The 23,960-nt window shown below is 36.6% G+C and overlaps 2 protein-coding genes across 2 annotated transcripts in view; both read right to left on the bottom strand.

Annotated features, from left to right (window-relative positions):
• Positions 1-7,676, bottom strand: part of cnnm2b (cyclin and CBS domain divalent metal cation transport mediator 2b) — a 64,680-nt gene extending 57,004 nt beyond the window's left edge. The window contains 9 exon segments of the mRNA XM_028446822.1: positions 6,186-6,242; positions 6,245-6,706; positions 6,709-6,763; positions 6,766-6,900; positions 6,903-7,066; positions 7,069-7,204; positions 7,206-7,249; positions 7,252-7,464; positions 7,467-7,676. Coding sequence (XP_028302623.1) covers positions 6,186-6,242; positions 6,245-6,706; positions 6,709-6,763; positions 6,766-6,900; positions 6,903-7,066; positions 7,069-7,204; positions 7,206-7,249; positions 7,252-7,464; positions 7,467-7,650 — 1,450 coding nt within the window. The 5' untranslated portion in view covers positions 7,651-7,676.
• Positions 7,677-9,410: 1,734 nt separating this feature from the next.
• as3mt (arsenite methyltransferase) lies at positions 9,411-23,614 on the bottom strand. Its single transcript, XM_028452473.1, is given in 17 exon segments — positions 9,411-9,467; positions 9,470-9,507; positions 14,895-14,925; positions 14,927-14,953; positions 14,955-15,042; positions 15,774-15,909; positions 16,639-16,770; positions 17,695-17,776; positions 18,845-18,914; positions 18,996-19,132; positions 20,862-20,954; positions 20,956-21,016; positions 21,093-21,129; positions 21,132-21,203; positions 21,206-21,218; positions 22,308-22,356; positions 23,359-23,614. Coding segments are annotated over 17 exon segments (1,140 nt in total). The 5' UTR covers positions 23,376-23,614.
• Positions 23,615-23,960: the final 346 nt, after the last annotated feature.

The following is a 23,960-nucleotide window of genomic DNA, read 5'->3' as shown; positions in this document are numbered from 1 at the left end:
CAGGAGGGGCTGAAGGCGCAAAAAGCCCCTCTGGTGCACGGCCAACAAGGGGAACACAACCTAGGATTGAACGACTAAGCACATTTGTAGCAGGGTGTACGTGCACTATGTGTAAATGTTATAAAGTATTAAGGATGTCCACAATCCAAACAAAAAATATAACTTTCATACCATTTAATAATGACTTGTGCTGATGGTTTGCTACTTGGCATATTTTCCTTCACTCAAAAGAGAAATGCATGGTAAAAGTAAAAGTTAAACAAAACTTAAACATCCATACATCTTATACAAGGTTCCCGCAGCGCTGCTGAGCGTAGGGGCCCCTTTGCTGTGATTATGATCCCCAAGCCAGGGGTGCCAAAACTCATTTTAGTTCAGGGGCCAAATACGGAGCAGTTTGATTCAAGAAGGCCACAGATTTTATGCGGGAAAATTAGTAATTTCAACATTATTGTGCTTTAGTTTAGACTTCTACGTATACATAAAATACTAAATATGTAGGAAACTAACAATATCCAAGCAATAAGTGACAGATATCAGTCCCAACAGTAAATTTCCAAGATTTTGTGACCAATTTCTAATAAATTAAGGAAAATATTGTTTAGCAATTTGAGAGAAATGTAAGAATTTTGTAAGTATTCAGAGTTTTTTTTCAACTTTAACATAAAATTGACTGCTTGTTCTGATCCTGGTTGGGGAGCAGCGGACACTCATCCCAGTTTACCACGTACAACGGACAGTGCTTCTTACACAAGTTACTGGCCCATCATTGGTAAAACATGCAAAGGCAGGCAATAACTGGCAAATGACTTGTTCACATGTAGTTGCCTGGTTAGAATTAATCACTAAAAAAAAAAAAAAACTTCAATGGGATGCTTTGGAACTTTGACAGGGATGCATTTATTTACGCTGTAGATAATTAGATTTTTTTTAAATAGTACGGTAGCTAAAGTATTTTCTCTGATTCATGGAAACAAATGCTGAGGAACAGGTATTTCACGTTATTTATAACTGCATTGAATTATGAAAAGGCACTAGTACAAAGACAGGTTTAACTGACGGTGCATAAGCTGAACTGGTGATCATTTTAACTGGTGACAGGTCACGGCAGAAGCATCTGCAATCACAAGCCTGTGAGGGATTTCGTGCTAAACGTGAGGGTGACTGGCAGGTTGGCAGTAATTAAAGGTTTTTACTAATAATGATTGGGACCATATCACACATTTCCATTGGTGGTGGCTGAGGGTCAAAAGTGTAGTGAACGTGATGTAATTCAGCATGACTTCAGCGTAACACTCACGTTAACAAATTGATAACAGTATAGTTCACTTTATTAACTATTTAGTCTATTTAGAATGGTTTTAGGATGCTTAATAGCCAGGAAAGTCATCTACACAGGGAAAAATGGTGAAATTGAGATAAAGAACTTGTTAAAATATTTCAACGTTGAATTGGATTTCTTTTTTTTTTTTTCCAACATAAAGACATTTTCTCTTTTAATCTTTATTGATTTTGTGAGTATCTTCTTATTTATTTTTGGGAAATAATTTCAGGAAAATGTAGTCGTTTGAACTATTTCAGATTGAAAATGACTGCAGTCATGTGATAAAAGCAAGGGGAAACTACAATCCTCCAAATATTGTGGAGTTTCATTAAATTAGTGTATTTAGAAGGGCTGAGATAACGACACGTGAATTATTTGGTAATCTACACAAAAATTCATGTTTTTTCTGTCTTTTTTCCCGGCCCTTTAGACCATCCAAATTGGATGGTCTAAAGGACCCGATTTGGCCCCTGGGCCTTGAGTTTGACACATGTCAAACTCAAAACAAACAAACATTCCAAATAGTGTGCGTGTTACGTAATGCTCATTTAGCATGGAGAGCTACGCCAAATTTCTGGTAATAGAGCTCAATAATTTCTGATAAGCCTCTTAAAGGTGACATACGAAAAGTGCACGCAGGGCCCTTCGTCATACATTTTCCTCAGCGATTGATCAGCCGTCTGCTTACAGGTGTGTGTGTGTGTGTGTGTGTGTGTATGGATGAAGTAGATCCCCACACACTGCCCGGAATATCTAAGAGGCAACAACAAGTAGAAGGTGGCTATATGCAAAACCTCAGATAAAGCCATGGGTGAGGTACGGTGAATGTCTTTCTCAAACAACATGCGCACACACAACACCACACACACACACACACACACACACACACACACACACACCACACACACACACACACACACACACACACACACAACACACACACACACACACACACACACACACACAACACACACAACACACACACACACACACACACACACACACACACACACACACACACACACACAGGGAGCTTGAGGGTGTTAGAGGTTGTTATTCATTATCCACACGACTGCATTCCAGGGCTGGACAAAAGGAGTTATTGCCACCATCAGTCAGAGGCGAGCACAAGAGAGGCAGAGAGCGACTTAAGCAGGTTTTCAAACAAGATGCCCCCACCTGATAACCTCCACACTGCTGTTGCACCATTCCCACATGTCCTAATGCATTTACAAATCAGAGAGGGAGAGAAGGGGGGGGGGGGGGGGGGGTTGAAACAAAAGGGAAGCAGTGAAACTGCCTCTGAAAATATTAAGGCTAAATGGAAGTGATGGAGGAAGATAAAGTTCAAGCCTCCACCTCTGATTCAGGAGGAAGTGAGCCCTGATGGAGCTGCTTTCCAACTTCCTTTGAATACAGATTTACTGTTTATTAAGGGCGCAAGAAAAAAATGATTCGCCGATATATTTTGCGATATTTCACCGTGCAATTATCGTATCGATCCCAAAAAAAATGTCTGAATCAATGTCAAAAAAAAATAAATGTAATTGCGCTTACCATACCGCATAACACGTAAACGCCCTGTCACTAGCTGTCAGTGAACCACATCAGACCTGACATGTTTCGACTGTCAACTGCCAGTCTTCCTCAGAGGTGATATGCCTTGATGTGTCCCTTAATCAATAATCTTAATAATCAAAACCTAAACATATATTTAAAAACATAACGATGAAAAAAGCAAATATTCTGGTTTATTTTTCCATTACTTTTGTTACAAATTAACATAAATGATTTAAAAATATGTATGTATATCCACTGTATATGTTTGTATAGTATTCTTATAGTATAGTATTGTACATAAAATGTGTTTTTTTATGTTTCTCAAATAAATAAACAAACAAAAAAGAAGACAAAATGAACTCACTTGGAACTTGTTAGACGACCTCACTCCTCAATGCATTTTAGCCTAGAAGTTGATGCACTTTATTTCCATAAAACATACTTTTATAGATGTATGCGGTTACTTTTAAAAAAAAAAAAAAAAAAAGAGTTTAAGAACTTAACAGAATCAGAATCTGTTGTAGAAGCTGATAAATAGGGTAGTAAGAAAAAATTGATTCGGCAATACAGTATATCACCATATTTCACAGCGCTATTATCGTATCAATCCAAAACATGTCCAAATCATTTTTTTTATAGGTTTTTTAACAAAAGAAACATTTCATTTCATTAACATATGCATAGCACGTAAACGCCCGTCACTTGGTGTCAGTGAACCACATTGTTAAACTACCTTGAAGCTTGAAAGTTTATTTTCATAAAACATGTTGGGTACTTTTTTTAAAGAATTTAAAAACTTAACAGAATAAGTTGTAGCTGTTGTAGAAGAGAATGTTAAACGTTTCTGAAGAATGTAATTTGACAGTTTGATAAACATACCACTTGTTTTTTAGTTACTATTTACTTGTTCTTGCAAGTTTAAAAAAATGAAATAATTTGCATTTCAACCAAATTGTACTTGTAAATTTAAATTTGTAATTATTGATATTGTGATATATCACGATGTACATCGTATTGTTTAATATTGGGATATATCGATCGTATCGTATCGTCAGATTATGGCAATGCACAACCATACTGTTTATGAGCGTTAAAGCTTTTACCCTCAGCAATCTTTCATTGGACAAAATCAAGTAAAGGCCTCATAGATCAATAAATCATTACTCCAAACAAAACGAAAAAGGTTGAAAATTACAGCTGAAATGTTTGTTTTTATTTCCACTGTAAACACTCCAGTTTGATGAAATTTTCACACATTGCATCGGGGGATATGGAGTACCGTAAATGGAATGTAATTGGAATGTTTTTTGACTTCATTCTCACCCTGATTCACTTAACACCATTCTTGTTTTAGTTTGTTGAATGAAGTAAAAAATAAAACCCAACACTTATATCCCCCCCCCAGTTTTAATAAAAATTTGTAATTTCAACATTATTGTGCCCTAGTTTGAACTTCCATGTATACATAAAATACAAAATACGCAGGAAACTAACAATATCCAAGCAATAAGTGTCCCAACAGGACCTTCACTTCAGATTTCCTAGATTTTGTGATCAATTTCTATTAAATTAAGGGAAATTTTATTTATTAATTTGAAGAAAATTGAAGGATTTTGTAAGAATTTTTAGTTTAGTTTTTTTTTTTTTCAACTTTAACATTAAAAATGACTGCAATGATACGATATAAGCACCGGGGAATCTTTGAGCACCTGCAAAAATTGTTAAGTTTCATTTACACAATAATTAATGTTTCCTCTGTCATTTTTACATTCAAATCAAATCACAACCTATTTCAGGTGAGATTTGAACTGAACTCTGGAATCATTCCTTTGTACATACGCATGTTCACCTGTCCAGAGGTGAAAGTAACGGATTACAAGTACTCACATTACTGTAAATGAGCTACTTTTCTGGATACTTAAACTTTGAGTATATTTCTAAATCAGTCATTTTAATTGTACTTAAGTATATTTTAAAAGAAGTAATAAAGTAATTTGTTACATTTCAACACCCAACCGTTACGGAGTAAAATATTATTTTTTTTGTTTTAAAATGATCAACGAACATTGAGAAAATACAAAATATTAACTGACCATTATACTTATGATCAAAAATAAAAGTGGGAATATAACTAGTAACTGTTCAATTATTTCATTGAGCTACTTTTTACTTGTACTTGAGTATTTTATGTATAACTTACTTGTAATTGAGTACAATGGATATATCAGTTCTCTTAACATCTCTGCACTAGGGCTGGACGATATGGACCAAAACTCATATCTCTATATTTCTTCTCAAAAATGGCGATATATGATATAAATCATGATAATTTTAATTCAAATTAAGTCAGACCAGCAAACAATTCTGGGTTAAATTTTCTGATACATGTTTGGTAGTAGATCTGGACTCGGACACAATTAGTAATCCATCTAACTGTGATTTTCATGCTGTTTTGAGAAGTAGAGAAAGCAGTGACTCCTAAAATGAGTATTTAAATACAAAATAAGCAATAACAATATATATATATATATATATATATATATATATATATATATATATAAATATATGTGATATTTAATTTTCTATATCACCAAAATATAGAAAACTTGATATATCTTGATCTCAATATATTGCCCAGCCCTACTTTGTACTTGAGTATTTTGTGTATAACTTACTTGTACTTGTAGTGAGTACAATTTCAATCAAGTAACAGTACTTCTACTTGAGTAGAATATATGAGTACACTTTCACCAAGGGCTGGGCGATATGGACCAAAACTCATATCTTGATACTATTTCTCAAAACATTGCGATAGAATATATAAATCCTGATCATTTAATTCAAATGAAGTCTGACCAAAAGACATTATTAACAAACAGCGGCACAATGTGTGCCACTTTTGGCTTTTTCTCCAATAAGGGACAGCACGTGTGAGTGAGTTCTGTTGTGTGGCTTGTTTAGGCACTCAGTAAATCAATCTAACTCAGCTTTTCATGCAATTCTAAAAAGTAGGGAAAGCAGCAACTCCTAAAACAAGTATTTTGATACAAAATAAGCTATATATATATATATTATATATATATATATATATATATATATATATATATATATATATTGATATAGGCCAATTTTCTCTATCGCCAAAAAAAAAAAAACCCAATACATCGATATATCGTGGAATCTCGATATATTGCCCAGCTCTACTCCGCACCTGTCCTTATCCATGGACAAGTGAAGAGAATTGAAAGGACAGGCTATTAAAAGTATGATCAGTGCTTGAGAGAACCTGCATGTGTCTCACCTTTTTTGAACTCCTCCAACATTGCGTCCAGCTTGGTGTCATTGAACACAAAATGCATGGGTGGCTATAAAACTTAGTGATGGTTTTGAGGGGGGTGCAATCATCTGGATCCACAAAGGCCAGGTCTTTGACGAAGAGCAGATCCACAATGTTGGACCTTTCTCCCTCAAACACAGGGATGCGCGTGTAGCCGCTCTTCATAATCTCCGACATGGTGTTGAATTCTAGGGTGGCATCTCCTGGGATCATGAAGCAATCCCTCAGTGGTGTCATCACATCCTCCACGGTCTTAGTCCTGAGCTCCAGGGCTCCATGGATCATGTTCAGCTCCTCCTTCACAATGTCATTGTAGGGTTCCGTCACACGTAGCATCACCAGAAGCTTCTCCCGATTGTAGACGGTTCCGATCTCCTTTCCGAGCAGGTAGTCCAGCAGCTTGCTCACTGGGTATGAGGCAGGGAAGGTGAGGAGCATGAAGAACTTGGTGAGGAAAATGGTGGTTGGCACCAACGGCCAGCCGTTCTGGAGCAGATGGCCTGTGGGACAATCTCTCCGAAGATGACGATCCCAATGGTGGGAGCATGACCACTGCGATCAACCCCGAGCCTGCGATGTCATCCAGGAGAATGGTCAGGGTGGTGTTCACCAACACGTTCCCCAGCAGCAGGGAGCACAGCAGGTAGTTCCCCTGGCTCCTCACAGGCTCGATTTTTTTTTGGCGTAGTTCTTGTCCTTCTCTGGCCACAGTTCTGGACTTACCTGGAGCTCCATGGGGTCCAGAGCCATGAGCCCCAGGGTTTAAAACCACTGAAACATACCAGAGAGGCACAGCAGCATGGAGATGAAGATGACCTGGAGCCAGAAAGGCAGCAGGAACTTTTCTCCTCCACCACTATCACTTTGGTGTCATCCCCGTCGTGGTAGATCCAGGTGTTCTCCGTCACGGGTCGTGCATCCCGGGCACGGCCGGTGGAGTGTTCGTGGGCGATGCAGAGGTAATAAGCTTTACTTCTCTCTGTCCTTTCGCAGAGGTTTGACCTCAATTTCAACTATTCCGGATGTTTTCTGCTCAGGATGATGTTGGGCAATATGATTATATCTGACGTCCTGATACCACAGGGATGTGAGCCGAGGAGTCCTCCTGAATCGGGTTCTGGTTCTGGTTCTCCTCCGCCGAGCTGTCAGTGCTGCCCACCGGCCGGCTCCGCTCGTGTTACCGTGAAGGCGATCTTGGCCCAGGTCTCGTTGTTGATGTTTCTGCCGTAAACCCTCAACTTCACCTGGATCGCTCGCTCACCCGCAGGAAGCCCTTATCCATGAAGGAAATATCATCCGTGTCCTCCAGCCGGAGCCCGATGATGACCGTCTCCTCGGAGCCCTCCTTGCCACTTGTCGGTGTGACACAGCAGCCAGTGACAGTCAAAAAAATCATGGCCAAAGCTCGGACCCGGTTTAGTGACGCCATTTTTGCAGCGCGGGGTGTTTCGGTTGGACTCCTGAATGAAAAGGGCTGTTAAAATCAGAGCCGGTCGGAGTCCGCCTTCCATCTCCGCCCAGGGTTGCCCATGAATTGTGCATCGGGAGCCGCTCGGTCACACACGTGCTCGACACTGATCCTCCGCAGCGCAGGCGTTAGGGGCCAACTCGTGCCTCCTTTGAAGTCCCAAGACGGGCGAGGGTCTCGGCCAATCAACGCGTCTGCGGGTCCAGGGGGCGGGGCGTGCGCAGCCTCCTTGGCGAATCACGTGACAGCCATGCAGCGTGATGAGATGCAAAGAAGCAACAAACAAACCAACGAGAAACAAATTCTATATAATATAATTAAAAAAAAAAAAATGATATAATTTATTTTAAAGATTTTAAATCAACGAGAGAAACAAATCTTGAAATGATTTTTAAAAATATTTTAAACCAAAAATAAACCAAGAAGAAAAAAAAGAAAAATTATTATTTATTATTTGATAGAAGATTATTTACACATAATGCAGGAAAATCACACGGGTATCACACAATATGATGAAACAATTTTTGATTATTATAAGTATTATTAATTTTTGAAAAAGGCCTTAACTATTTTACAGAAACAAAGTATACATAATGTGGAAATACCACACGGGTGTCACACAAATATGATAAAACATTTGTGATTAACTATTCTTCGATTATAAGAATTATTATGTGAAAATGATTATTCATAATAATATGAATAATGATAATAATTTGACAGAAACGAAGTTTAGATAATGCGGGAATATCACACAGGAATCACACAAATATGATGAAACACATTTGTGATCAACTCTTTTTGATTGGTTTCAACCAATTTTTGTCAGACCACCTTTTTCTGCCAAACACCACTGACACGCTGATGCATTATTCAGTATAATCCAGGAAAAGAAAAAGGGTGATAATGAACTATGTTTTAAAAATCCATGGAGTTTGACACATCTGCTTCAGGAGGTGCGCTGTAGTATCTGCACCCTAAACAAAATGATGAATGCAGAACAACAATGTAACGTTCAGTCAACTGGTGATCTTTATTGTTCCAAAGTACAAGTGTGTGTTACCTCATACAAAAATTACAAAATTACCAAGGTTCATCAATACACATTTATGGATATCCAATATTATTCATAGCAATCTATATCGGTTTGTTTCATTAGTGCTTAACACAAAGCTTACATTTCAGGTATAACACAAAATTACGTTATTATTCCAGCAATTTTATTTTGTCTTATTTTTGAATAACATTAAGGTTTCATTATATTCAGACAACTTTTTTTTCTCCAAGATGTTACTTTTGATCTCCTGACATGTTTTGACTATCAACCAGTCTTCCTCAGAGGCTATCGCTTTCCATGACTTCCACGTAATACTTCCAGCAAGTTTATTTTGTCTTCTTTTAGAATAATATGTTACGGTTTGATTTATTCAGACAACTTGTTTTTTTCAGTAAGTTTACTTTGATCTCCTGACATATTTCGACTGTCAAATGCCAGTCTTCCTCAGAGGCTTCTGCTGATCGCTTGAAAAAAAGTTGTCTGAATAAAGGAAACCTTAACATATTACCAAAATTATGCAAGTTAAGTGAGTTTAGCTTAAACAGGATCATAAATATGATTTGAAAATCAACATCGCATATATTTTTCTGATTAAAAGTGTCATTAGAAATAGTTGGACTGCAGTGTAATATTGATTTCATATCATTCTATGGACAGAGAAGGCTTATTTGCAGCACTTTGAAGACTTGGTGCTGCAGCAACCCTCCTGTGGGTTGAACTGGGGCCTGACCGGAGGGCCAGCTCAAAAGGATCTATGGTGGCTGCCTGGTAACATAAAAAAAAATAAATAAATGAGCCGAGGTGTTACATAACATCAATTATCACTGATATTGAAAAAAAATATGGATAAAAAAAAATCATCTGAAAAATACTTAGTTTGAATTATTCTATGTTGCATTTCAATGAAACCTTTCAATGAAAAAAAAAAAGTTTTCTGAATATGTTTAAATGTGTGTTGAGCCCATTGGTCTAATACTGGCTGCTCAGTGAGTTTAACCTTTGATTGGAACTGTCCTTTTATAACAGGAGCAAAGGTGTTTTACTGCCTTTTATCAATGAGATTTGTTGATTAGAGAAAATCATTTCTGACCACATTCGCTTTAATGGAGAGCGATTAAAAATGATTCATTAGCAAAATGACAGTTTATTCTCCAATTAATGGACCAAAAGCCTTCGCTGTTAGCTTTGAAAACCAGGTTAGCATTTGGTTTAAACAAAAGGTAAAATGATGTTATTTGATCTTTGGACATCCCAGTGTGTAGAATGACCAGAGGGGCTTGATAAGATGCCATTGCATTGGCTGAAAAGAGAACATTCCTCCCTGTTCAAGGTTTCCCAGCATGACTTCACAGTCTGGTTATGACTCCAAGACAGCTGCTTGACCTTGTTGGAGTGCATGTGCGTGTGTGTGTGTGTATGTGTGTGTATGTACTATTTGAGCGGGCAGGTGAGTGGTGAGAGAGTGCAGCTTTGTTCACATGTGTGTATTATGCTGTGTGACCGTTAGCAGGAGGGCAGCGATCTGGGTGTGGCTCACATTTAAAAGTTGATCCCAGAAGCCTACAGGCCTCTAGTGGGGCATGGGGGGATCAACTTTAGGGGGGGCCTATGGAGCGACGGAAGGCTCTGACGACGGAGATGTCGTATTTTTTATCACCACCTGTTATTATATTACTTTATTTTGGACAGGCACAGTGCACATTATGAAGACCCCAGTAACAATACTTAATGGTAAATGTGCCAGATTTGGCCATGAGAGTACCTCACCATCCATTGTCCTTCATAGATTTAAGAACATAAATAAAAGATACAGACATTAGACATAGTATACACACGGATATGGACCATAATATATGCATTATTTGCAATTCTTCTTATTGAAAAAAAACTTCTATAGATGATCACATGACCGATTGGCTTTTAACCATTTTTCAGAGGTGGAACAGTCTCGAACAGTGATTGGACAACTATCTAACTTGTGCATCCGTTATCAAATTTGTGTTTTGTCCAACAAATGACCAAACCGTAAAACAGTGACGGTGAAAAAGGATCGGTACAATGAAGGTATGATTTAGCCGCAGTAGTAGAAAACAAGAAGACCATAGTCATCAACATCCCCCACCAGACTGGTTGTCATTATAACTCACAACCTTTTCCTAAATGTCCTAATCTAAGAACTTAGATGTATTGTGAAGATTTCTGAGAAAAGCTGTCCCCTTTGAAAATACCTCAAATAGAGTAAAGAAAAAGAACAAGGGCAATAACTCCGGAAAAAATAATTGCGCACTTCTAATTTTTCAAACTCCATTAAGGTATTGATACCCTGAAGCCACACACCGAATTTAGTTTATCCTGTCTTAAACAGTTTCTGAGAAAAGCTGTCCCCTTTGACTCGGACTGACAGACAGGACGGAGCTCAAAATACTGTATATCCCCCTTCCACACTTTGTGGCAGGGCGATAATAAAGGGCCTGATTTGTGTAAAGTTTTTGAGGTTACATTTTATTGTGTTAGCAACCTTTTTCTGTGTCTCTTGAACATTCAAGTACCTCTCCAGCTATAGAAACTGTGAGACTGTTTTGTGATATTGGTCTTTCTGTGAATGTCATGCTCATAGTCTTTTTAGTATTGAGCACAAGATAGTTGTCTTTAAGCCAGTGCTGGACCTTAGATAAGGCATTTGTAAGTTTGGATGAGATCATGTCAATTGTCAGACCATGAGTAAAAAAAACTGTTTAGGTCACTTTCCAAGAAATGTTACTATTTTCTTGAAAAAATCCACAGTTTATTTACTCCGGGCTATAATTCGCATGTCAGGCTGCTTTAAATGATCATCTTTATTAGCCACTAGCTTCTTTTAAGGTCCTATATCATGTTATTCTTCACCCATCTCCATTTGTTCTAAAAACAACATAGTATTTGAGGTTTATTTTCCCAAAATCGCATGTTTTCCAGAGTTCTGAAAAGTGAGCAGTTCTGAAAAACAGGATGTTTTGGAGCCTACTTATGCATATTCATGAGTAGGTGTGTCTGTTGACACAGTGATCACCAAAGCGATTTTCTTTTTGATATCCACACACTGGTGTTATTGTTTTCAGCCAAAAACTAGCACATTACAGTAAAACACATGGCTATTTAAGCGGCTATTGTGATTGTGAGTCCGTTTCAGTGCTTTAGGCTGTGTGAGCAGCGGAGATCAGCTGCTTCAAACACAGGAGTTGCTAAGCTGCCAAGTCACTTTTTTTTCTCCTCCTCATCTCTATTAACTACAGAATAGTGCATTTAAGGTGATTATCATTGGTTTTGTCAAACCACTGAGTCGCATTGTGTCATAAACACATCAGATTATGTCAAAGGCTATACGAGGCGATATAACTGATACTAAAAATGGAACGATTCAGCACATTGAAAAATTGCTTGCGTGGGTGTGGTTTTGTAGGGGGCGTTGCTTTTACTGTATCCGCAGCTGCAATTGGATATACTTGCATTTGGTACTATCATCAGCAGCAGGCGCTTCTGGAGGGGGCGGGTCAGACTTCAGTGACGTCAATAAAGTCTGAACGCTCGTTTTTCAGAAGAGCTCAGAGAGCAGGATTCGTGAGGATTTCTCAGAGATGCAGGAAGGAAGCCCAATAATATTTTGGGGGTGTTTCTGATAAAGACTTAACATTGTAACAAGTTAAAAGCTCAAAAAAGTTGATTCCAAGTTTCCAATCTTCAATCAATCAACTCAGCCAATCAGACGTGCCTGGGGGTGGACTCTGGTTCCCTCCATATCCCCCTCATGAACGGTGTTCAACTAGATCTTGGTGCATCTACAAAACACCTGCACCTCCTCACTGCTCCATGTCTACATATCAGTCCACTTAAAGCTTTTCAAGATCATTTTTACTGGCTAGCTCAGGGGTGTCGAACGCATTTTAGTTCAGGGGACAAATAACGATAAGTTGGATCTCAAGAGGGCCGCAGAGGTGGGGAATCGAACAATTTTAACATTAGTGCTACTTTGCATTTCCAAGTATAAATGATATAAAAGTATGTATGTAGAGGATATAAGGTACTGCTGAACAATATCCAAGCAGAAAGTGACAGGTAGTGAATATATTTATTTAACTTGGGGAAATTTTGTCAAATAATCTGATGATTGAGCAGGATTTTGGAAAAAAATTAGAATTTCTTAAACAATGTCGAAGCAAAAAATGACTTTGATTGTGTTATAAAAGCACAGGAAACTGCAAAACCCTGCAAATTTGCGACAAATTCACTGAGACTTCACTTGAATAATTGTAAAGTTCTAATTCTAAATAAAAACGTTTTTTTTTTTTACAATGTATTATTCTTGCATGAATGCCAATATTTATGTTTGGAAATGATACAGTGAATTAAAAAATTAACTATGACAGGTAATTCCCATGAAAAGTTAAAAAAAATTTTAACATTGCCAAATTTACTGAATTTAAGTTCTGTGGAAATTTGCCCGATATTTTACACCCCTTTGCAACCCTACTGATACATCTACAACTAAATTATTTGGTAATTTATACAATGATTCATGTTTTCTCAGCCATTTTTACTTTCCACCACGGGACGATTTGAATGTTTTAAAGGGACAGATGGGCTAGCTACTGCCAGCCTGCTCCATTAACTATCCGTCAGCTTTACCTTACTGGGTAGAAACCAGTATCAGATATGAAGAAATTCAATGTGGTGGTTTGGATACTTTGTGCCAGTTCCCTATTATTGTCAGATACTGTATATAAGGTAAACACTTGGTTCCCAGCCACACTGTGGGAAATGTCAAAAGGGGTGTCCTGACCCAATATTGATATCGGATATTGGTCCGACATCAGCCAGAAAACTGATATCGGATTTTATCGAATTGCATCTAAAATCTCAAATATATATAATATTTATTCAATTGTAGAATACTGTAGATATTATGTTGAAGGTTAAAATGTATGTAACCAATTGGTTAATAATAAATGGGTCAGTTTTTCTCATCCCTACTGTTGCTGACTATTGTTCTCTGTTTGAGTAACATCACTTGATCGAGTCTTTTCTAACATTTCACACTACAAAATAAGGAATAAAAGTATGTATGATTCGTGCTGATATCGTATCAGATCAATATCGGTATTGGCCAATACTCAAGACTGCAATATTGGTATCGTGTCGGAAGTGAAAAAGTGTGTATCGGGACATCCCTAAATGTCAATATGCTAAATAAGCTAGATAGTGCTGAAGACTGGCTGAAAAATTCCAGATAGTCGCTCCACCCAGTAAGTCGCTTTCTCAATTATAAAAGAAAACAAGTTGTGACTTTTAATTATTAACTCCATCAAGGAGGTGTGGGAACCCCACTATGAATATTTGATGCCAATTACCCACAATGACCATGTATGAGAGCTATTGAGCTGTTCCCTATAAGTTTCCAGGACTGACATTGAATCAAGAAAACTATTTAACATGTTTTGAAAAGAAACCGTAAAGCTATAAAAGTGTGAGTAAAGAAGCTAGAAAAGGTTTTAGTTATGTAAGTTAAGTCTATTTACCCTTCATTCTTCTTTTAGATGTGATGATTAGGGCTGGGCAATTCAAGATATATCAGTTTTGTATTTTGGCGATATAGAAAATTACAATATCACCCATATCAATATATATTTATACTTATTTGTTTAAAATACTCATTTCAGAGCAGCTGCGTTCACTACTTCCCAGAACTGCATGAAAGCACAGTTAGATGGATTTCTGAGTGTGTCCTAACCCAGATCTACACTACAGAACTCACTCACACGTGCTGTCCCTAAGAGGAGAAAAAGCAAAAGTGGCCACATATTGTGCAGCTGTTTGGTAATAAATGACTTTTCTGGTCTGACTTCATTGAAATAAAATTATGGAAATTTTTATCGGATTTCGCCATTTTGATAACAATGTTGAGATATGACTTTCGATCCATATCCCGCAGCCCTAGGATCCATGCAGGGACTTGGTCATTATTTTATTTTGACCACGTGGCAGCATTGTAAAAAAAAAAAAAGAAAAAAAACAGGAAACTAGGAAATGGTAATGTTTCCAATGTTGCACAGCGTTTTGAAATATATTATATTTAATCAATGAATAATAAACAGAAGTATATGTCATGTAACACTGACCTCAGGTTTGACACCACATGGCTCACAGGGACCCACCTGGAGGTTGACACGTGAAAGCTCTCAGCATATCTAGAATGAGTGAGGATGCTGGCCATCTCTGCATCCACCGTCACCACCTCATTGGCCTACGGAGCACATTCATGTCTGGTGTCATGTGTCATGTACACACCAGGGTTGGGATCAATTACATTAAAATTTCCAATTATAAATTAAATTACCATTATTATTTCCACTTAAAGTAAATAATAATTACATTCTCAATTACAATTAATCACAATTACTGAGCATTTATTAAATAACCCCATAAAACGGAACATTCCTCTTGTGTTAGCATTCTGTTATGATAATGGGTCAGTTTTGACCCATGTCTTAAATCAGCTGTAAAATACAAACAAAAAATACGATTTATCATCTAATTTGTTTCTCATCTCTTGGTTGCCTTCTTAGGCTTCCTTATCCATGAAAATATTGGTTTTAATATTTAATATTTAAGCCTTTTTTCTGTCACCATACACCTAGATTCAAATTTCGCATTTTTAAATGCTAAAATGATCCTGAAGAGAACTGACAAGTAAACTTGATATGAAATGTATTTGAATAATTATTAACTGTGTAAGCCATAAAAATGTTACCTGGTTCCTAAGGTTTGCGTACAGTTTTTATAGAATTTCCATGCCAATATTATTATAAAAATCAATTATCTGAACTCAAATGTGATTAAATAAACAATTACAACAGCAGCATATTGTTTTTTAAATACAATTATAATTTATGTCATAATTGTATTTAATTACAAATACTCAACTACAATTACAAATGACCCCAACCCTGCAACACACACCCCTCTTAGGGGCAGGATGAACCAACCTTAAAACTTGTACTGATGGTCAAATGGAAAGTGATCCTCCACTCCTTTGATGTGTCCGTTATAAATAACCTGACAGGTGTGGGTGGGGTTAACTTTGGGGACTTTGAACAGGCGGTAAGTGGCAGAAACAAACTTGTAGTCACCTGCATTACAATAAACAAGGCAAAAGGAAATGTGAATTAAACATCCAAAAGTAGAGAACAAATAAAATACAAAGCGTCTATTGATACAGAAACGTATCAATAGCCTCTGGGACTATGGGTACGTTTTCCGGACCTTTCTACATAAGCGTCACGTGCCTGTGTTTGTTCACCGTGTCAGGATGGCCGAGCGGTCTAATGCGCCGCACTCAAGGATTCTTCCTTCCTCTAACGTGGGCACAAGTCCCACTTTTGTCATATATATTTTTTCATTTTAACATATTTAATATGGCAAATTCCACCTTTAAAAATACATATATGAAAAAAAATAAACATTTTAGGGTAATTCCTGGGTTAGGGCTAAAATGAAAGAGTTAGCAAGGTAGCTAAAAAAAAAAATATGAGCTAAAATAAAACTTTAAATCACGTGGTGCACCTATCACGTCACCTAAAATGGCCAATGAGGGGCGTTCCGTATGAATAGACTGCTAGTCCATTCATACATTTCTGTATAAATAGCCACGGGGGGAATAAAATATATCTATGCCACAATTACTGTTTTTCTCTTCATCAGCCACTGATTGGATACATTTCGTTCAAGTGCAGCCTTGCTTTGAATGAGTGCCGGTATAATACATTTGTTTTGAATGATAAACTTGTGCGTCTTTACTGTGATGTGATTTCAGTTTTCCTGCTTTTGATTGTGTTATTCTTATTCTCATAAATTCAAACCCAGAATGTCCTGCAGCTCCTTGTTGTCAACGGTGATGATCTGAGCGGTGACCAGCCTCGGGAGGCTAAACCCCGCCTCCTCAGCCAGCTGCAGCAGATCCTTCCACCACAGAGCGCCCCCAATGCATTCACCTGCCAACACAGAGCAAACTATAGCCTTCTGAAGGTGGTCCCATACCAGGGTTAGGGTCAATTATAATTGTATGTAATCGTGTAGTTGATAAACAATTACAATTATGGCATAATTATAATTGTAATTTTAAAAATCAGTTGCTGTTGTAATCATAATTAAATTATAATTGAGTTTACATAATTGACTTTGTAATTGTAGTCGCCGTGAAAATTCTATAAAAAATGTCAATTATATTTGAACAGAAAATTGGGGAACTAGGGCTGCATGATTACGGCCAAAATGATGATCGCGATTTTTTTTTAATCAATATTGTAATTACGATTATAATCACAATTATTGATCATATTAGGGAAAAATCTGTGTTTTTATTACATTACTTTTAAACAAACAATATGTGTATTGTTTACAGTGCAAAATTAAGCTTTACAATGGAATTGTGATTAAAAAAAAAAATTAACCCAAGAATTTAAAATGTAGCAATGTGTAACTGAATAAATACACTATTACAGAGTGCAGAGCCCGTATTTTAAATGTAAATATTGCGGACAATCAGGTTAATTTAATAGTGGCAAACAAAATCGTAAACACGAATAAAATTTGATTAATTGTGCAGCCCTATGGGGGAACCATGTTATACTTCTATGTACAGTTCTAATCATATGGAGTTAACAATTATTAAAATGCATTTCATATCAAGTTTTTCCACATTTTACCATTTAAAAAAAATATAAATCCAGGGGTACACAGACACACAAAATAGTAAAACCATTGTTTTCATTGATTAGGAAGTTAACAAATACATAGGAAAGAAATTAGATGATAGATATTTGTTTTTCATGTATATTACAGCAGGTGAAAAATGTAATTGACCCCAACCCTGTCCAATACTTGGTTTGATCCGTGGACCACTTAAAGTGACGTACCCCACAGAACCTTGTGGTTCTTGATTTCTTCTGTTAATCGTCCACTGCTGTACACATCACTGAAGTAGAACTCGCCACCATCCTATGGTGGTGGAAATGTAGTATAAATGAAATGAATCATATCAGTAGTTATTTTCACCATCATCATTATTGTGAAAAAGCACAATATTATTCGGCAGAGGTGTAAAGAGTACTATTACTGTATATCCTGCTCAAGTAGAAGTACTGTTACTTGATTGAAATTGTACGCAAGTACAAGTAAGTCATGCATAAAATACTCAAGTACAAGTAGCTCATTAAATGGTATTGAAAGTCAAAGTTACTAGTTACTTTCACCCCCTATGGTTCCCTGCATACAGTAAACATCTCATGTATAAACTTAAAAAGTTAGAACAACATCTTGGCACAGTGGAACTTCATTTATTTTCCTAAAAGGCATCTGTATAAAATAAAAGCCTTGTCAAAATGTACAATTCTTTTTTTATATATATATATATTTTTTTTGTCTTTTGTGTGCGCTTTGTGTGTGTTTTGGGAGTCATTTTTGAGTTTTTGGTTGTCATTTGAGTGTTTTGGTTATTATTTTCATTTGTTTTTCTCCTATTTTGTAAGTTTTTTTTTTTTTTTTTAATGTTTTTGCTGTTCTATATTCTTGTCGTTTTGTGGTATTTTTGTTGTCATCTTTGTAAGCTTTTGTTGTCATTTTGGATTTTTAACATTTCATCCCCTCACAAACAAGCATGATGTATAAATTTTTTTTTTTTTTTTTAAATAAAATAACGCCAATGAATTCAATTAAAAAACAAAAGGAATTCAAAGCTATTTTGGTTCAATGCATTATGTCGGCACTGATGTAATACAATCTCTCTTGCATTTTTTATGTACAGTATAGGCAGTTATAGTTGGTATCAATATTGCTTTTCTTATTAATAGAATGTCCCTTAACACAACATATATGAGTTTAGTTATAACTCCTTGAGCACTACAACAAATACATCTGTTTTTTTCCCACTAATTCGTCACATTTGACATTGTCAGTCAATATAAATATCAATATTAGAATAAAATTCACTTTTGATTTTACGCGTAATGAACATTTAAAAAAACCAAGCAAACAGATGCGACTGTTAATACAGAAAAATGGTGGTACCTTTAACACGCTGTAGGCTTCAGCCAGCACGCGCCTCTTGTCAGGAGACAGATTCACCACACAGTTTGAACTAGAGCACAACAAAAGGGACGAGGACGGAAACACTTAGTTTACACGCAGCCACACAGAGAAAGACGCGAGGACTTCATACATGATGATATCAAACGAGTTGTTTTGAAGACCCGCTTCCGTCAAAGCCTCGATGTAGCCCTGAACATAATCAACATTTGGCTTCTTGTATCCAAACTCTTTCATGTGATAGTCCACGAACCTCCGCGCGACCTCCAGCTGGAAGTAAAATAAAAAAATAAAAAATCACAAATCGACGAACAGCCCAATGAAACGTAACATTATCCAGAATCTGACACTGGACTCGACTGGATGGTTTGAAAACAATAAATAATAAAAATAATAATAAATCTCAGTGCCACTCCCTTATTGTTGGAATAATCAAACTTTTGACGTCATTGTAGCACGAGCCCATGTTTTTTTGTCTCTTTTGAAAGGTTATCCAGTCAGTTCTCAACATCTGGAGCATTACTCATTATATACAAGCCAAGAACTAAATCTTTGGAACAATTGAATTGAAAATATGAAGACAATTCTGTATTGTGAATTTGAATGTGAAATGGTAAAATGTTTTAAAGTGCAAATATGGATTTAGGAACTGAAAGAGAAGCATTTTTTTCCACAATGGAGAAAAATTTTAAGCCTAAAGTGCACCTTAAAGAAAAAACACAACCGTTTCTGCTACAGGGCCATCTAATGAGGGGGAATAAAGGGGAGAGATTTTAGGGGTCCATCCATAAAATCAGTAAAATGATGGTCCATTGTTCTATGAATCTGTGATAACCACATTTATTTATTTATCTGAATAATAGCCATTGTTATCCAGGAAGGATTAAATAGTCATCTTAAAGATGTAAATCCTTGTTGTAATCAGAAATAAAATGGGCTAAAAGTGACCCAAAATTTTTTTTTAATTTTAATTACCTTTATTAATCCCTGAAGGGAAATTATGTTACACTGTTATTTTTAGGGACATGCTTCTCACACACACAGGCCGCCCAGTGAAATGGTGAAATGGTGAAAAGGGTGGTGAATGGGATTTTAAAAACCACAGAAATTGGTTAAAAGTTGCAAATTAGAGAAAGTGGTAAAAAGGGTTCAAAGTGGAAGAGATGGGGCAGGTGTGGGGGGGGGGGGGGGGGGGGGGGGGGGGGGTACATTGGGGGGTGGGAGGGGGGGTAATCCAATTTAAAAGTAGGAACTGTGAGTTTAACTGGCAATGAAAATGGGCATGAAAAATTGTGAATGTGGTTAAAAAAAAAAAAAAGAAGAAGCATGAAATATGGTGAAGAGGTTAAAAGTGACAAATAATGGGTCAGCATGCAACATTATGTGAAAAATAAGTGGCCAAAATGTCTTGAAAGTGGAAAAAAAGAAAAGACATTGAAATTTGATGGAGAAGTAACAGAAAATGGGATTAAGTAGCAAAATATGGCAAGAAAAAGTGATTAAAATAAGTTCAAATATGGCAAGTTTTGGTGTAGTTGCAGATAAAGGGTAAAAATAAACAATGTGTTCAAATTGTTCAGAAAATGTTCTTAGTTTCTTGAGGTATCTGGCAACGCCCTCCTCAGTGTCAAGCGACCCCAAATGGGGTCCGGGCCCCAAGGTTGAGAACCCCTGACTTAGATCATAAATATAATAAGAGATAAAATCAATTTAAAATAATAACAAATGCTTAAATCACTGAAAAAAAAATAAAAAATTCAGAAAAGTAAAGCCTAATGGTGACGTCCGGACTCAGGCGGATGACGTAACCGCCAACTGTCCTAATTCTACCATTTCAGCACACATGTTCCCTTACACACATAAACCAAGTGCACCCTTTGTGGAAGTCCGTAGGGCGTAGTGTTGGTATTGGGACGCAGCCTCTGTTGTGTTTATACTGATGTCCTTTCAGCTTAAATTGGAATAAACCAATCAATAAGCAGATCAATATTGCCCATACCTGGTCTTCAGTCATATCAATCCCAGTGACATGCCCCTTCTCTCCCACCAGCTGACTCAGCATGTAGCAGTCCCTCCCACTGCCACTTCCTGCCCAGGTCCAGGATGCTGCAGCCCTCCAAGCACTCAGGCACCACCAGCCCACAGCCGTAGTACCTGTGAGACGGAAGAACACGGCTAAGCTAATCCTGCTAATCGCTACACGTTAAAAGTCCAACCACAGCACACTGACCTGTCAGAGACTTCTGAATGGACGTTTTTCAGAGCTGGCGGATGAAGGCGGGAACAGGCTGAGATGGAGTCCATACAGACGTTGGTCTTAAGTCTGAGGAGCTCTTCAGCTTTTTCCATAATAATCCTGATGTTTGTGAAAGAGAACTGAATGTTATGTTTGTTAAGGTTTCCTTTGTTCTTTCAGGATATTTACTTTGATCTCAATCAATCAAACTTTTTTTTTTTTTTATGTTGCACGTATCTTACAATTGAATTGTATTGTAGATCAAAGTGCATCACGGAAATTTGCTTACTGTACGTGATTGACAAAAGTTTAAAATTATTTAAAAATAATAATAATAAAAAATAAAGGTTTAGAGCAGCAATCTGAACTGGTGGGTTGGGACCAAAAAAGTGGGTCGCGGACAGCTGGTCAAAAGTAAATAAATACTTGTCTCTCATGTTGGACTTGTCTTTTATTTTGAGAGAAACATTTCTCCAGTTGTGGGATGGTAAAAATGTCTCAGAAAGAACTCTTAAAAACACATCAGAGCGATTAACGCCTCTGAGGAAAACTGACATTTGGCCGTCGAAAGATGTCAGGATATCAAAGACGACGAAATGAACTTGTTGGAATTAGAATCAGAAATGTTTTAATAGGATATATATATATATATATATATGTATATATGGTGATTAGAACTTAATGTTGATTATTTAAGCAAACAAAGCTAAGCAAACAGGCCAAAGCTGAGTGCTAGAACCCCTTGTTTACTCTTATTATTATTATCTAGGGTCAAAGTTTAAATGAAATAAAGTACGGAAACATGAAAGCGTGCTACAAGTCCCTGAACCAAAGCCTGGCTGTGACCATCATTCAGGCAGTGCTGCATTCACACTGTTGCACACAACTAAATGTATGAGTTTGTCTTTTGAAATATTTGCAAACATGTCATGTTGTGTTGTAAAAAGGCAGTGCAGGAAGTCCTTTATTTCAAATTTATCAGCGACAATTTTTTTTTTTTTCCATTCTAGCTTCAGTGATTGAATAATCATTTTAGTTAGAAATTAAATCAATACTGACATTATCCCGTTTCAGCCACATACACACTGGCTGTTACCATGGAAACACAATGACGAAGAGGTTTTGAATCAATAATGTAGATGAAATCGCTGCAATGATGAGATACTGATGATGATGATGAAAATCAGTTGATGCAAGATGACAATTTACCTTCACATCCTTGTGAACTGTGCTATCACAGAAGTCTTTGGCACATCCACTTAAAAACAACAACAACAACTGATCAGTTACTAATACTATAATAATAACAAATAGTCAGTCAGCAAATTATGGGGCGCCGATTTTAAAGCTGCGCATTCTAAAAAAAAAGTAACCCATTGCAACATTTAGCAACAAATCACCTTTACAAAATGTTTGAATTTTCTTATTTGACCAAATTTACAGCAACATTTGTGAAATTTGTGATGAATATTTCTCTTAAAAAATATGTCAATGTTAAATCTAAATGTTAAATATCAAATTTAAATATAAATGTCAAATCCAAATCTAAATGCTAAATGTAAATATAAATGCCAAATTTAAATGTTAAATATAAATGTTAAATGCTTAATCTAAACAGTGAATTAGCTAAATATTTAGTTTCACGCGTGACATTTAGATTTAGATTTAACAGTTAGATTCAACATTTAGATTTAATATAGATTTAGATTTCATTTTTAGCTTCAACATTTACATTTAGATTTAATATTTAGCATTTAGATTTAGATTTAATATTTAGCATTTGGCTTTAAATTGAATATTTAGAATTTGGATTTAGATTTAACATTTAGATCTAGATTTCTGTGAAGGACTGGACCCCTGTCCAGGGTGTACCCCGGCCTAACGTCCAGTGTGAGCCGGAGATAGGTATCGGCAGACCCCCGTGATCCTGAAATAGGACAAAGCGGGTCTGAAAATAGATGGATGTAGATTTAATATTCAACATTTATATTTAAATTTAAAATTGACATTATATTTTTATGAAAAAAAAAATGATCACAAATTTCACAAATATTGCTGTAAATCTGGCTGTTTATTTTAGCATGCGCAACATTACAATCAGCACCCCATAGCAAATCACATGTTTCATGAGCTGAACTTAGAGATGTTGAACTTTGTACACATGTGCCTTATTCTGCTTTTAGTGTTACAATTAATCAGTAATGTAGCTTTTTGCACAGCACAGACTAAATGGTGACATGTAAAAAAACTCTGCTCATACCTCAGTTCAGACGCCATGGTGATCGGTTTACAACTAGAAACAGAAAAGTCCAGAGTCCGATTGCTGCAACATGTAAAGTAACAACTGTCTGCTGTGGTTTACTTTAGTCACTTCCCGATCCTACACGGAAATTAGATCTGTTCAACGCATGCGCGAAGCCTACGTCACTTCCGTCACTTGAACTCTTTACCACTGAGCTCCTGGGACGTGATATTTGAATTTAAACAGACCGTACGACGTTTATTAAATATTTTTAATCTTACATGTGTAAATGTTTAAGTGTTTATGTGGTGAGTTTAATTATTAGTTAAAAAACAAAAAAAAACAAAAAACAAAAAAAAAAAACGTTAGACGAGTGTTTTGTTATAGGGTAACAGCTCCCCCTGGCGGCACAAATACTTCATGTACTGATTTGTATTGTAAATAATAATAATAATCAAAGCAAATACAGATATTCATAGAGGGAAAAAAAGCCCAGAACTTAAACAGCATATACAAAAACTGTTACATAATAGTATAATAGTGTAAATCATCAGATTTTCAGCCCTGCAGCATCGAATTGAATGGATGTTTATGTATTATTTGAAGCTTCATTATTTTCT

Source organism: Gouania willdenowi, chromosome 1 (assembly GCF_900634775.1).
Source record: "Gouania willdenowi chromosome 1, fGouWil2.1, whole genome shotgun sequence".
NCBI lineage: Eukaryota > Metazoa > Chordata > Actinopteri > Blenniiformes > Gobiesocidae > Gouania > Gouania willdenowi.
The sequence above is the reverse complement of the archived record's forward strand: the minus strand, read 5'-3'. Positions and strand labels throughout refer to the sequence as shown.